Source organism: Oryctolagus cuniculus, chromosome X (assembly GCF_964237555.1).
Source record: "Oryctolagus cuniculus chromosome X, mOryCun1.1, whole genome shotgun sequence".
Classification (NCBI taxonomy): Eukaryota; Metazoa; Chordata; class Mammalia; order Lagomorpha; family Leporidae; genus Oryctolagus; species Oryctolagus cuniculus.
The window spans coordinates 98,177,057-98,192,990 of NC_091453.1; the positions used below are offsets into that span (position 1 = coordinate 98,177,057).

Consider the following 15,934-nt stretch of genomic DNA (forward strand, 5'->3'; position numbering starts at 1 on the left):
CAAGTCACAAGAATGGTAGGGTGAACAGCCTGATTTACTTTGGCCTTACAACGTCATATTAGGTGTTCAACACCACTGCAAAAGCAACCAAAGGCTCACAGCATATTCACTTTTAAACACAGCTTCCACATTTCCTTCTAAACTACAGAATTAATTGTTCAAAAGGATGTGGATGATTGGACTAGTTCTATTCAGCAGATTTTTGATCTGCAAATCTCCAATTTCAAATAATTGGTTGAAAAGGACAAGTCACTTAAGGAATCTTATGTACTTTTTTTCTTCATGCAAATTTTACTCTTGTAATGACAAATGTATCTTTCTTATTGACATGAACACATTAATAATGAGCCCTATACAAGATATTCATTAAAAAGCTGGTAAATATCACCATAAGCCCCAAGTAGATCTTCAAAAAGCCTCATTCACACTGCCACATGCTTTGAAAGCTCCCCAGATCATTTTGGCTGAAACAGAGTTTACCATATTTGAGGTTCTATTGCCACCCTTCTCTTTTTCCTTTGTCTTAACAAAAGCAGGCCAAACTGCTTTGCATGCAGGTATGAAAATATTTCCAGTAAAAAGATGGCCCCAAGAAAGCAGATGCAAAATGCTCAAAGCTGATGCTCCCAAGAGCCATCCTCCCCACAAAAACATAGGAAGAGCATCAATACCTTAAGTGAAGATCACTTAAAGCTTTTATCAGTTTTTAGCTTTAATAACTCTGATGCAAATGGTTTTCAAATCAGGAAACAGTTTGAGCAAAAGAATGAGCCAAATAGTTACACAACTCAGGACCATGAGAACTCTAACCATAGTCAAAAGAGTATTTCATAATTCTCTATTTCAACATTTGAATATTCATGACTCAAAGGAAAGGCCAACTATCAACATAAGAATATAAGTTATTAATAAAGTGTGCTTGATCCTTACCTGTAGAATACTTTCCTTCTGTCACACTGAATGGCTGAACCCTTAGATCAAAGGTATTTATCTGAAATGTTTCAGACACTGAGACAGTCTGCTCTTTGTTGCACATATAAGAACTTCCCAGGGGGGCATCCCAATAGCTAAGATTGGTATTTGCAATGCTGAAAACTTCAAAAAGAAGAAACAGGTTAGTAACTCCTTACCTCATCAACACAAAAAATGGGACAGTCTGCAGGTTCTTTCACTGATGTATGGGAGACTGTGGGGCAGGGTCTACCCAAAAAAAGCAAGTATTTCCATCCTAAGGTTTCCTGATCTTTCCAAAAATGTTTCTAAAGTCTAAACATCAGTCCCATCCTGAGATAGTATCCACTGTGTTTTGAAAATACAGGATGCTGTGGTGCAGTGGGTTAAAGCCCTGGCCTGCAGTGCCAGCATCCCATATGGGCACTGGTTCAAGTTAAAGCTGCTCCACTTTTGATCCAGCTCCTTGCTAATGCGCCTGGGAAAGCAGCAGAGGATGGTCCAAGTGCTTGGGCCCCTGCACCCACGTGGGAGACCTGGAAGAAGCTCCTGGCTCCTGGCTTCAGAGAAGCTCAGCTCTGGCCATTGCAGCCATTTGGGGGAGTGAACGAGCAGATGGAAGACCTCACTCTCTCTGTCTTTAATTCTCTTTGTAACTCTTCCAAATAAATAAATCTTAAAAAAAAAAGAAAATGCAGGATGCTGTTCAACATAGAACACTGTAGTTCTAAGCTAGTGACTTGAAGCTGCAGTCCAGGGACACTTTTTACAAAGCATCTGCTGTTTCATTAAATAAGACACTGTTTGGTAACAAGACAACTGTGGCTCTTATTCCTCCCGTGCCACCCACACTCCTTTCGCTAGAGATCAATGCTTGCTTACCAGAGCCATTAACCAAATACATGCTGACATTCACTTCCTTCAGATAGAATCGGTTTTCGTTTTTCTGTTGGAATAAGAGCTTCCAGTTAATCAACAAGTACAGTTAATATCTACAGAAGAAAAGCAATCTAGTACCATTATACAAAGGAGGAAATTGTGAATTAGAGCTGGGCCAGCTGAATAAAACTGAACTAAGTAAAAGAGAACTCAAAGTGGGTCAGAAACCCTTTTCCTCTCTGCATTTCATTTCGAACTTGGGATCACAGGTATACTCCTGTGCTCCTTGTACTCTCCCATGAGTCATTTGCCCCTCAATTCTATTCTTTTTGTCACTTGGGCTCAGCAGTAGCTTCTCAACTAGGCTTCTTGCCTTTGAGCCCCACCAACTTTAATCTTTCCTTTTCACTGCTATTATCCTTTTGAAGAGCTCATTTGATCAGTCATTCAAATTATTTGAGTGCTTAGTATGTATAAGCTAATATATCCTAAGTGTTCTAGGGAGCTTAGTATCATGAACTAGACTTGGATTCTGCCTTCAGTGTGTTTGAAATCAGCCCAGGAAGATAAGATAAAAACAAATAAATGACCATATTACAAAGAAAAGGGTAAGTCATGAAAATTATAGGAGAAAAATTACTTCCAACTAGGGGAGGAACAAAAGCAATGCCATTGTAGGGATAATGAATTTGAATGGGGTAGGATTTGGTTAGTAAAGAAGCAGAAAGGGGGTATTAGAAATTCCAGGCCGGCGCCGCGGCTCACTAGGCTAATCCTCTGCCTAGCGGCGCTGGCACACCGGGTTCTAGTCCCGGTCGGGGCGCCAGATTCTGGGCGCCGGATTCTGTCCCGGTTGCCCCTCTTCCAGGCCAGCTCTCTGCTGTGGCCAGGGAGTGCAGTGGAGGATGGCCCAGGTGCTTGGGCCCTGCACCCCATGGGAGACCAGGAAAAGCACCTGGCTCCTGGCTCCTGCCATCGGATCAGCGCGGTGCGCCGGCCGCAGCACACCGGCTGCGGCGGCCATTGGAGGGTGAACCAATGGCAAAGGAAGACCTTTCTCTCTGTCTCTCTCTCTCACTGTCCACTCTGCTTGTCAAAAAAAAAAAAAAAAGATATTATAACAGACAAATATAAGAGTTATCCAACCAATAATGGAGAAACATTATCATGGAAATTACTTATATATACATAGATAAGACAGGTTGTTTTCAGGTGAGTTAATTTTTGCTCCTATCTTAGGATCTATGTAGTGGCAGAATGGCTACTCAAGGTGAACATTAATACCACAGCCCAGCTCACAGACTATTAAGCAGACTCTGAGAGATGAGCAGGGATCAGTGGACTACATTTCATAATTAAGTAGTGTCAGGATGGAAAATACCACTGAATATTCACTCTTCCATATATATACACAACTATTTACATTTCAGATGCATTTCTAAGAGAATGAAACTAAATTATTAAAAAAATATGTTACTCACCACAGCAAAGACAAAGTCAAGATACTTAATGGTGCTACTATTCAGCCTAAGATGAGCAGTTTGAGGATGGCAGCTACCAGAGGAGTTAGTCGAATTGGGGTTGATGTTAATAACCGAAGTAACCTTCAAGGGAAAAAGGGGTGGAAAGGTACAGGTTAACTATAAAAGCTGACAACAACTTTTTCAATAAGACCAACTTTGGTGGAGAAGAAAACATCCTTTGTTAGGATAGTTAAATTTATGGTATCTTATTTTCAAACAAAGTTGACACCAGCCATCAAGCTATGACTTGGATGACTTAAAAAAAAATTGAAACTACTTTATTGCCAAAACTAAAAGAAAAATGAAGGAAGGAGGGGTTATTGAGAGAGAGGGGAAAGTATCATTATCTTAAAATTGTTATCTATGAAATACATGAAATCTGTTTCTTTATATTAATAATTTTTTTAAAATACCACAAAGACAATAATAGGGAAGTGCCCTCATTAAAAAGACAAATGAAAACGCACATTTATATGGCGCACAAGAGCTTGTTTAAGTCACAGGATCCTGGAAATGAGATTTGTTCATTAGCACTCCCTCTAGAGCCTCAGTGGAAAACTGAGGCTGGGAAGCACCATCATGTACTTCAGTATATTGATATGCTCAGAGTCATCAAATTACTGGAGAAACAGATACCTGCACTATCCCTGAATGTCAAACTTCAATGTGTTTCAGATCAAAGTGTGAATGAATTATATTTTAAACTGATTAAAATGAACATCAACTGTATGCTGATCTACTGATGGTAAATAGAATCTAAACCCCAACAAGTCCTTTAAAGTGCTAGGTTTTCTGCTGGTCAAGAAAATACTTTGAATGTCCCATTTACTCTTCATAATTATAGTAACTCCAAACTAATCAAAACTCAACATCAGTATCAAATCCTCATTTAAAACTGAATCATCTAGTAACACTTCTCTTGAACTGACAGTAGACTATACAGTATTTTAAAGGAACTACTAAAAGGATGTAATGATAAAGAGACAACTGTACCTTATCCTGAGTGATGTTCAGCTGCAGCCCCATCATAGCCAGCAGACAAGTACCGTTGCCATTACTAACTGAATAGGTTCCAACATCTGGTTTTTCCTTTGGAGTGGGTGTTGTAGTAGAAGACGGCACAGTGGTGTGAATGATGGGTATCACTGTGGTAGAAGATCTGTCTCCATCACACAGAAACTCTAAAACAAACAAGGATAAAATAAACCAAAGTCAACTTTTCTTAATTGGTAAAGATGAGGAAGAGTAAAATATTTCTCACAATAGAAATCCAAGAGGGTTCATTAGGGGGGAGGAATACCTTGCTAGTGTATTTTCAAATAAATGAGACAGAGGTTCTCAAACTGCTGCTTCCTATACATACAATCTCTAGGAGTTATGACACAGCAGACACACTAGGGACACATCAAAATGCTTTATCTACTCACACACAGCTGCAGGTTCATCCCAAAGAACTTCACCTGCTGCTGGTATAAAATTCAGAGATTTAAATCTGAAAACATTTCATTCTTACCTATCTTATCTTGCCTTCTTCCTTCCCAAATACAATCATTATAAAAAAGGATACTGTCTACTAGGAAAAAGTTCAGAAACCATTAAAGGATTTAAATATGAATCTCTTATCTGTGTAATCAGTACAGGAAATAAGATGCATTTAAATAAAAAAAAAGTATTTCAACCTCCTTTTAGAAAGTGTTGCTAGTTTCACATAACTAATGAATGAGAAATTTTACATTTCCATAAAGTCATATAAAAGTTATAAAATCAACTTACAAAATGCAAAATTAGAACACAGAAATCTAGTGTCTAAGCTTTGGTTTCAGAACTCCTAAAGAGCATACTATCCAGCTATTTGAAGATCTGTCAAATGATTAGGTTTTATCAACTGATACCTTTTAAAAGGCCATTTCACAGCATGTGAATCAGACTTTAAATTCAAAGTTCCAGAAGGATTGCTATTATTTACAAAAACTTTGCAGTCTAATTAAAGCTAGGAACAAGTCTTACTATATAAATACTTTCAGATAACAAGTTCAATAAACCCAATATACTCCAATAGTAAAGCAGGACTCAAGTATTGAAATATATACTTTAAGTACTCACCTTTTGTGCTCACTGTGCCATTTTGGACAAAAGCTTGAACAACAACATCCCAATAGTGCTGGACAACATCATTTATCTTTAATGTTGATAAACTATTGCATCTAAAGATGTCATTCAAAGGAATTTCAATTTCCACAGAGTCATAAACAGTAACAATTCCTATAAAACAAGATTAACAACCATTTTTTCCAAGAAGGTCGGAGAAAAATAACATAAATCTATTTGGATAGGCTTTCCTCTTCTCTCTGCCTGCTCCATTCCATGACCAAAGTGACAAAGTATATGACATGTTCAAGGCAATGACAAATTTACTGAGGCGGTAAGAGGGAGGAGCTGGTGTTGTGGCATAGCAGGTTAAATCACCACCTGTAATACTGGCATCTCATATGGGCACCAGATCAAGTCCCAGCTGCTCCACTTCCAATCTAGCTCCCTGCCAATGCATCTGGGAAAGCAGTGCAGGATGATCCAAGTGCATGGGCCCCTGCACCCAAATGGGAGACCCGGATGAAGTGCCTGGCACCTAGCTTAGGCCTGGCCCAGCCCTAGCCATTGCAGTGATTTGGGGAGCGAACCAGCAGATGAAAGAGATCTCCCCACTCTCTTGTAAAATAAAATAAATAAATCTTACAAAGAAAAAGAGTAAGAGGGAAAGACAATGGGGTTAAGAAGGAAAGACAGAAAAGAAGTGAAATTAATTTCAAGATGCAATGACTTTGAACAGCCCTTGTCCTGTTTAGGAACAATTTCTTTTTGTTTTGTTTTGTTTTGTTTTCTGTGCAAATTGTTGAACTCTTTACTTAGTATAGATAAAGTTAATCAAAAATGGATCTTAGTAGAGAATGGGACTGGGAATGGGAGAGGGAGGAGGTGGTGGGTGGGAGAGTGGGTGGGAGGGTGGGTATGGTGGGATGAATCACTATATTCCTAAAGTTGTACTTATGAAATGCATGAAGTTTGTATTCCTTAAATAAAAGGTTTCTTTGGGTGAAAAAACAGTAAAAATAAACAGGTGACAATAATTTAAAAAAAAAAAGGAAAGATGAGGGGCCTGAGTTGTGGCACATTGGCACAATGGCTTAAGCTGCCACCTGCAACACCAGCATCCCATACAAGCGTCAGTTCAAGTACAGGCTGCTCTGCTTCCAATCTAGCTCCCTGCTGATTCATCTAGGAAAGCAGCAGATGATAGCCCGAGTACTTGGGTCCCTGCCACCCACGTGACAGACCCAGATGGAATTTCCACACTCCTAGCTTTAGCCTGGACCGGCCCTGGCTGTTGCAGCAATTTGGGGAGTAGACCAGATCAAAGAGTATGTCACTCTGCCTTTCAAATAAATAAATACATATTTTCTGGGGCTGGTGTTGTGGTGTGGCAGGTAAAGCCACCGCCTCCAGTGCCTGCATCCCATATGGGTGCCGGTTCAAGTCCTGGCTGCTCCACTTCCAATCTAGCTCTCTGCTATGGCCTGGGAAAGCAGTGGAAGATGGCCCAAGTCCTTGGGTCCCTGCACCCATGTGGGAGACCCAGAGGAAACTCTTGGTTCCTGGCATTGGATCGGCACAGCTCCGGCCATTGTGGCCAATTGGGGAGTGAACCATTGGATGGAAGACCTCTCTCTCTCTCTCTACCTCTCCTTCTCTCTCTGTGTAACTCTGACTTTCAAATAAATACATAAATTTTAAAAATAAATAAATAAATACCTATTTTCAAAAATACTGAGGAAAGATGAGTTGCAGATGATCACACATGGAAGCATCTTCTACGATCTAAAGACTATTAGATCTTTCCTTATTAGCAATGGAAGGATACCCTCACTTATTTTTTTCTTTTTTTTTAATTTTATTTAAGGTATACAAGTTTCACGTATTTCATATACACAGATTTAGGAACATAGTGACACTTCCCACCCTACCCTCCCTCCTGCCCATGCTCCAACCCTTCTTCCTCCTCTCTCTCATATTCTCACTCTTAACTTTTACAAAGATCTATTTTCAGCTTATTCTATACTCATAAGGTTAACCCTACACCAAGTAAAGAGTTCAAAAAATAGTATGAAGAAAAAAACATTGTTCCTCAACAGTAGAGACGATGGCTATAAACAATCATTGAATCTCAAAATGTCCATTTCACTCCAATACATTACATTCTAGGTACTCTATTAGTTATCCCAGATCAGGGAAAATATATGCAATCTGTCTTTTTGGGGCATGCTTATTTCACTAAGTATAGTGGCTTCCAGTTGAATCCATTTTGTTGCAAAAGACAGGATTTCATTTTTTTCACAGCTGAGTAGTACTCCATAGTGTATATATACCATAATTCCTTTATCCAGTCATCATTTGATGGACATCTGGGTTGATTCCATATCTTAGCTATTGTGAATTGAGCTGCAAAGAACATGGAGATACAGATAACTCTTTCATATGCTGATTTCTTTTCATTTGGGTAAATTCCCAGGAGTAGGACGGCTGAACCATATGATAGGTCTATATTCAGATTTCTGAAGTATCTCATAAAGAAATCAACAAACAACAAATGCTGGCAAGGATATGGGGTAAAAGATACCCCAATCCACTGCTGGTGGGAATATAAACTGGTACGGTCACTGTGTAAGACAGTATGGAGACAACCTCACTTCTTAAAACAGAAAATGACACAGAAAAAAATCTATATTAAGGAAGACAGCAAATGTGTATGGGAAGACATTTTGAAGTGAAGCCATTTAAGAGGAAAGTCAGAAGGCTGATGGTCTGGTTAAGTTGATAAAGGCTGCCTTAACGGAGATGGCACCAACTAATGACCAAAGGAATTTTTTAAACCAATTTTTCCAAAAATTGTTTTTCACCATTAACAAAAATGAACAGATATATGAACTAGATGTATAGAGACAAACCATAAAAACAAATGAGTGTGAAAAAAATCAGTTGTAGGCATATTAAGGTCATACTATGAAACTATAAGTTTTACAAACCATATTGTTTATGAACATGTATATGTAGTAAAATATAAATACATAAGACAGGAGGGTGACAGGCCAAACTCATGACAGCAGTTGTATCTCAACATGCAAGAAAGAAAATGGATCTGGGAACTGAGGGCAAAGGAAACCTCAAATATATCTGTAAGATTTCATTTCTTTAAACAAATAAAAAGATGAAGCAAACATAAAATCTGCATGTATTAATTTTGGATACTATGTATATGTGAGTCTGTTACATTATTCTCTGTAATCTGTATTTTAATCATGAAAAGTTTTTTTCCATGTATTTTAATCATGAAAATGGAAACAATAGCTCCAAAGTTATTCCAATGATCAGATGCATAAAGTATTATTTTAAAATATTGAATTACTTCAAAAATAAAATACTTTTTTTAAGATTTATTTATTTGTTTGAAAGAGGTACAGAGAGGCAGAGAGAGAGAAGAGAGAGAAGAAAGAGAGAGAGAGGGGGGGGGGGGTTTTTTCCATCCATCTACTGGTTCACTCCCTAAATGGCTGCAACAGCCAAAGCTGGGCTGATCTGAAGCTAGGAGCCTGGAGCTTCTTCCAGGTCTCCTACATGGGTACAGTGGCCCAACAACTTGGGCCATCTTCCATTGCTTTCCCAGGCCATAGCAGAGCTGGATTAGAAGTGGAGCAACAGGGATTTGAATCAGCATTCATATGGGATACTAACATTGCAGGCATAGCCTTTACCCACTACACCACAGCCCCAATCCTCAAAAACAACTTTCAGGGCCAGCGCCGTGGCTCACTTGGTTAATCCTCCACGTGTGGCGCTGGCATGCCATATGGGCACCGGGTTCTAGTCCCGGTTGCTCCTCTTCCAGTCCAGCTCTCTGCTGTGGCCTGGGAAGGCCGTGGAGGATGGCCCAAGTGCTTGGCCTCCTGCACCCGCATGGGAGACGCGGAGGAGGCACCTGGCTCCTGGCTTCAGATCAGCGAAGCACTGGTCATAGCAGCCATTTGGGGAGTGAACCAACAGAAGGAAGATCTTTCTCTCTCTCTCTCTCTCACTGTCTATAACTCTACCTGTCAAATAAATAAAAAAAATTTTTCAATAGTCCCTTTACGGGAGACATTTTAGATTCAAAATAATTTCAAAATATCTTATTACAGGCCGGCGCCGCGGCTCAATAGGCTAATCCTCTGCCTTGCGGCACTGGCACACCAGGTTCTAGTCCCGGTCGGGGCCGGATTCTGTCCTGGTTACCCCTCTTCCAGGCCAGCTCTCTGCTATGGCCCGGGAGTGCAGTGGAGGATGGCCCAAGTCCTTGGGCCCTGCACCCGCATGGGAGACCAGGAGAAGCACCTGGCTCCTGGCTTTGGATGAGCGTGAAGCACTGGCCATAGCGCGCCAGCCGCGACGGCCATTGGAGGGTGAACCAACGGCAAAAAAGGAAGACCTTTCTCTCTGTCTCTCTCTCTCTCTCTCACTGTCCACTCTGCCTGTCAAAAAAAATATATCTTATTACAGAGACGCTAGTAAAAAAGAGTTCTCCCTTGTTTAAAATGAAAGAGAAGTATGAGCATTTAGAGTCCCTAGTTTTTCTATCTAAACATGTTAGATTGAATCCCTCCTCTTTTTACTGCTGCATCCTTGATCCAGGTATTTATTACATCTTTCCTTGATTACTGCTACAGCCTCTTACATTGGCATCTCTGCCTATAGTCTCTCCACTTCCAAATTAATCCTGCAGATTATTCTTCATCAACTGTCTCTGCTTTTGCTCCATTATTCTTCTGTTTAAAAAACCTAAAATGATTCTCCAGTGCCTAGCACATCAAGCTAAATGCCTTTCCTTGGCTTCCAAGATCCCCTATAATTTAGACACACTGCATTTAGCCAATTTGCTTTTTCTTTCTGCTACACATAGGCCTCCATTTTAATCAGACAGCTCTCCAATTACTACTGCACATACTATGCTTCCCCCTGCTGGAAACATCCTGTTCCCAATTCTCCACTTACTCAAATTCTACCATTAGCCAAAGTATCAGTTCAAGTCCTACTTCTTAACCAAGCTTTCTCACTTCCAACGCACAGGAACATCTTTCTGCTACTAATCAGCACTACTGGTGAAAATATATTGGAGGCCTATACTCCTAACCACAGGGATCCACAGCCAGGCCCAGGGACCACGTGCCATATGCAAAGCTTACTGTGCACAGTCAGCCCTCTGTATTAGTGCATTCCACATGCATGGGTTCAACCAACCACAGATTGATTTTTTTTTTTAAATTACATCTGTACTAAATGTATATACACATTTTGCTTGTCATTATTCCCTAAACCACAGTTTAACAACTTTTACATAGCAATTACATTATATTATTTTTAAGTAATCTATAGATGATCTTAAAGGACATAGGAGGATATGTGTGGATTATATGCAAATACTACACCATTTTCTGCAAAAAAGGGACTTGACATGGGGGGACTTGGGTACCCATGGGGTGTGAGTAGGAGTCCTGGAACCAGATACTGAGGGATAACCGTACTTTCATTTCTTCAGAGGGAGGACCTAGAGTTTTCCTCATATTATCATAAAAGATTTACGAAACCTTCACTCCTCAAACAGAAACACAAGCAACAATAAAAACAAAAAATGAGACTGAGCTCAATGTTTATCCATTTTCTGTATGACCTGGGAACACAATTTAGCTTTGTCTCCCCAACTAGTTGCTACTTCCTTGAAAGTGAGGAGTTAACCTCTTACTAGTTCTGAGGCAAGGCAGAGCACAAAGACATATAAGATATATAGATAAAAAAGATATAAGATAAATAAATCCCACATTTTATATATTTATTTATATATATGGTATATGTACATATATATACACACACACATCATACATAAGGCAGAATACAAAGACATGATATATAGATAAATAAATCCCACATTATATATATGGTATATATGCCCACACGCACACATACACCCTCATATACATGATAGCAAATAACCACTTACTTGCTTTTGTTATCTTCTTAAACTAAGGATTAGTAAAAAAAAAAAAAAAAAAAAAACTAGGATTTGGTTTCCATGTCCCAATCTGCAATATCTACCAAGTTGTACACAAGCTCATTTACTTCTGGGCCTTTAAAATATGATCTGTTGACTGCCAAAAGTCCAAAGGAGTTATTAATACCCATGTCTAGCAACTAAAGCCACGTTTCTGGGATCAAAATGAAATACTATCTATGAGAAGAGCTAAGTTACTACAAACACCATATTAACCCGATCTCAAGGAGGCGGACGGGAGGAGAAAATTATATCCTTAATAAAATTAGAATTTCCTGGCTGGTGCCATGGCTCACGTGGCTAATCCTCCGCCTGCAGCACCGGTACCCCAGGTTCTAGTCCCGGTTGGGGTGCCGGATTCTGTCCCGGTTGCTCCTCTTCCAGTCCAGCTCTCTTCTGTGGCCCGGGAGGGCAGCAGAGGATGGCCCAGGTGCTTGGGCCCTGTACCTGCATGGGAGACCAGGAGGAAGCACCTGGCTCCTGGCTTCGGATCGGCGTGGTACGCTGGCCATAGCGGCCATTTGGGGGGTAAACCAATGGAAGGAAAACTTTTCTCTCTGTCTGTCTCTCTCTCGCTGTCTAACTCTGCCTGTCAAATAAATAAATAAATAAATAAAAATAAAATTAGAATTTCCACTATCCATAGCCATTGGAATAATGTAATATACATTTCATTTCTTGGAATTACAAGAATGGCCCAATTGTTAATGCCTTCCCAAGTACATGTTGACCTGAAATTGACTCAAAATAGCAACCAAGGTTGACGTTTGTCATTTTGCCTTTAATTATTATTTACTTTTCAGTCAAAATCCTGTCTAAATGGCAAAATAATTTGAAGCTAAGGCATCTATTTAACGCTCCAGTTACTGAATATGTATATATTTAAAATAATCCTTAAAGGGTTTTCTTACTTCATTCAACATTTGTTGAGTACCGACTACTGAATGAAATAGATAATAATAGTTAAGTGTATGAATTCCACAGCTCAAAAGACTTTGGTTCAAACACTAGCTCACCCCATTATTAGATTGTGTGAGTCTTAAGAAAGTCCTTTAATCTCATCAAGTCTCATACTTTTAACCTGTGAAACTGAGATAATATCAGCTTTCCAGGGTTGCTATTAAATATATGAAATGCTACAGGTAACACACTTAGGGTAATACCTAGTACAGAATAAAACATTCAAGCAACAACAATAAAGATCATCACTGTCTCAAACATCACTATGCACAGTGTCAGAGCAGTGGCAGGGGGACAAAAGCCATGAAGTTTCCATTCCACTTAGGAAGACAGATATGCATAAGGATGGCTTTTAAACTATTTACACATTTTTATTATTAATAAAAAGCAAGAGGACATGACACAAATCCAATTCTTAAGGTTACCTTTGTCTTCAGCATCAGGAAATACTGTGTTATCACTAATGTTGTAGGAAAATGAGATGCTGTCAATTAAATAATTAGATGCTTTCTTGGTGAAATTCGCAATCCAGGAAAAACCAGACCCAAACTGCACTGCTATTTTTGGACCAAAGTGGTCATCCCCACAAATGCTTCCATTATATGTCACATTGCGAAGATCTGAAATAGTGGCGATTTTCTAAAAGAGAAAGAATTTTGCAGGTGATGAACAAATAGGCAGCAATGAACACCAAGCATTTTTTCAGGGTATGCCATTTCAGTCTAAATCACACATTTCTGGGGCTCGTGTTATGACATAGAGGGTTAGGCCACCACCTGTGATGCCAGCATCCCAAATTAGATCACTGGTTCAAGTCCAGGCTTCTCTCATTCTGATCTAGCTTCCTGTAATGTACCTGGGAAGGGAGCAGAAGATGCCCCCAAATACTTGCGTTCCTGCCACCTATGTTAGAAACCAGGACAGAGTTCCTGGTTCCTGGCTTTAGCTTGGCCCAGCCACCAGGCCACTGCAGCCATCTGGAGAGTGAACAAGAAGATGAAGAGCTCTATGTGTGTGTCTCCCTCCCCCACCCCTCTTTCAAATAAATAAACAAATGATTTTTAAAAATTATACATTCCCATGGCCAATTGACTTTCTGTCTGGTTTACTGTATAAACTCGTCTTAGATTCTATCAGTCCCCTGGAAAAATTCATGTATGTCTAAAAAGAAAAAGGAAAACTGGCCTGAACTATTCTTAAACTGATCTTTAAAAAAAAAAACAGGTTGTAAGGATCAAGCATTTCTCTAGCAGTTAAGTTATCAAGGCATCTGCATCCCACACAGAAGCACCTGGGTTTGAATCCCAGCTCTGCTGACTCCAGCTTCCTGCTAACGCAAATGGTGGGAAGCAACAGTTATAATCCAAGTAATTGGGTTTCTGCCACCCACATGGGAGACCTGGATTGAGTTCCCGGCTCAGGCTTTGGCCAGTCCCAGTCTCAGCCACTGTGGGCATCTGGTGAATAAATCAGCAAATGGGGGATGGTGCTTGCTCGCTTGCTCACATTCTCTCCGTCTGTTTCTCCCTCTCCCCCCTCTCCTCTTCCCTCTCCCTTTCCCACTCAAATAAATATTTTTAATTTTTTTAAATGAGGTGATAAGTAGGCAGGACATTCATGAAAAGAAATAAGACAAAAGGATTAAGAAGATGGTCAAAAAAGAGGTTTTAATAACAAGCTATTTTACAAAGAGACAAGCTTTGATGTTTGTACATTTTAAATATATTACAGAAGTAGTTAGACTTGAACACCAAATAGTCTTCAGATAATCTTCCCATAACCAACTCTAAGAAAAATTACAAGAAAGCTAATGAATTAGAAGAAATATTCATTCTAACACTAAACAATATCTACAAGTGTATATGCTAAATAGTCTAAATATTAAGTGAGTTAACATGAAATCTTATTTGTAAAAATTCACCTAAAGTATTAAAAAAAGTCAGAGTTAAATGCTTACTATAGAACTCCAAGAAAAAGTAAAATATTTACTTACACTAGTTTTTTTGGTAGTTTCATACTGAATGGTGAAATTCATCTGCCACTTTGCATAAAGGCAAGTGGCATTTTCTGAATCTGTCAAATTAAGTTCCAATGCATATGACTGGATGGCTCCTGTATTTATGTAAAAAAAAAACTGATTTTTAAGTTGCACTACAAAATATATAGAAACAACAATTAACTGTATATTTCAAAATAGGTAGTAGAGAGGATTCTAAATGTTCCCAACACACACATACACAAAGTCAGAGGTTATAGATGCACCAATTACCCTGATGTGATGATCCTTACACATTTGTATGCATATATAAAATGTCATCTTGTAAATAATTATGTACAATTATATTTACTTATTTATTTATTTAAAATAAAAAGTTCTAACCACCACTGAAGTTCAACAAGCTCTAAAATGAAGCAAGGTATTTTTTAATATATAAGGTATCCTAAGTGATTATTTTTATTTGTAATTTTTAGCAGAAGTCTGTTGATAAAGTTGACATTACCCCTTCCCCAGACCCAAGATGCCTAGGTAATGGCATAGACTGGTGACACTTGCATTCTGCCTCCTAAAAAGTGTGTTAAACTCTTGCTTCTCTCAAAGCAGCTGAAGAAATGTTCTCTGCAAAAATAATGACAGATCTAATGTTCTATGGTCTTGATGCTTTAAGTCTGGTTGCAAGTTATACAACCTACAACACGTAGATGTCTTCCCCAACTCTTTTATTCTGATGTGATCAGAATCCTCCTAAGTATGTGCAATATATGACCAAAGCTGCAAAGGGTTGTTAGAGCTAAAAGAAAAACATTATTTTATAAATTGAAAGTTCATCTCTTTGTTTCACTTTAAAATCTAGTTAATTAGAAAGGCCAAAGAATCTTTTGACATGCATTCAAAATTACTTCCTAAATTCTCAAGCTGTTACATCTTTGGGGCAGAGAAAATTTACAGAAATAGAAAAGGCTTGGGACTTTTTACACTTAAACTCCCATTTGATGCATTTAAACACAGGAACATTATCTAAGAGCCCAAAGACAGAATACTAACTCAGAGTGGGGAAATAGGTCAGCAAATACAGAAGTCTAAGTAATGGACAACCACCTAACAACTTTCATCACCTTCACACACGATACCCCAGGGCTAAGCTGTCTCCTCTCAAGATAACAGCATATTCTTTAATGATATCTGAGCAATCCAGTGTCATCTACAGGCAGGGTCATGCTACAGAATGTAGAAATAAAGTCCTAGTAGGAATGCCAAGAAGGTGTGCCTCAGCAACAGTTTTCTAGTTGTACACAAAAACCTACTGTCATGCTCCAGAGATCTGGCTACCTTAGTAAGCCTGAACAGCATGTTTATTCTAAAGCGTGTGCTTACTAACAGTGACTAAATGTACTGCTAAGGCACATTTTTAAAAAACCTTATGAGACCTAAGTCATTGTTACAGTGACTTTTTTTCTGAGTTGAATATGGAATGGTAGCTATGATCCTGAT

At 39.1% G+C, this 15,934-nt stretch overlaps 1 protein-coding gene across 3 annotated transcripts in view; it reads right to left on the reverse strand.

Moving 5' to 3' along the window:
- The window catches only part of LAMP2 (lysosomal associated membrane protein 2), a 42,064-nt gene that overhangs the window by 13,180 nt on the left and 12,950 nt on the right, over window positions 1-15,934 (reverse strand). For all 3 annotated transcript variants that reach the window (XM_008273154.4, XM_008273156.3, XM_008273155.4), the window contains exons 2-8: window positions 14,438-14,556; window positions 12,870-13,083; window positions 5,457-5,615; window positions 4,347-4,534; window positions 3,312-3,434; window positions 1,834-1,897; window positions 931-1,095 (exon numbers count right to left, since the gene is read on the reverse strand). In XM_008273154.4, coding sequence (XP_008271376.1) covers window positions 931-1,095; window positions 1,834-1,897; window positions 3,312-3,434; window positions 4,347-4,534; window positions 5,457-5,615; window positions 12,870-13,083; window positions 14,438-14,556 — 1,032 coding nt within the window. The remainder of the gene's footprint in view (window positions 1-930; window positions 1,096-1,833; window positions 1,898-3,311; window positions 3,435-4,346; window positions 4,535-5,456; window positions 5,616-12,869; window positions 13,084-14,437; window positions 14,557-15,934) is intronic.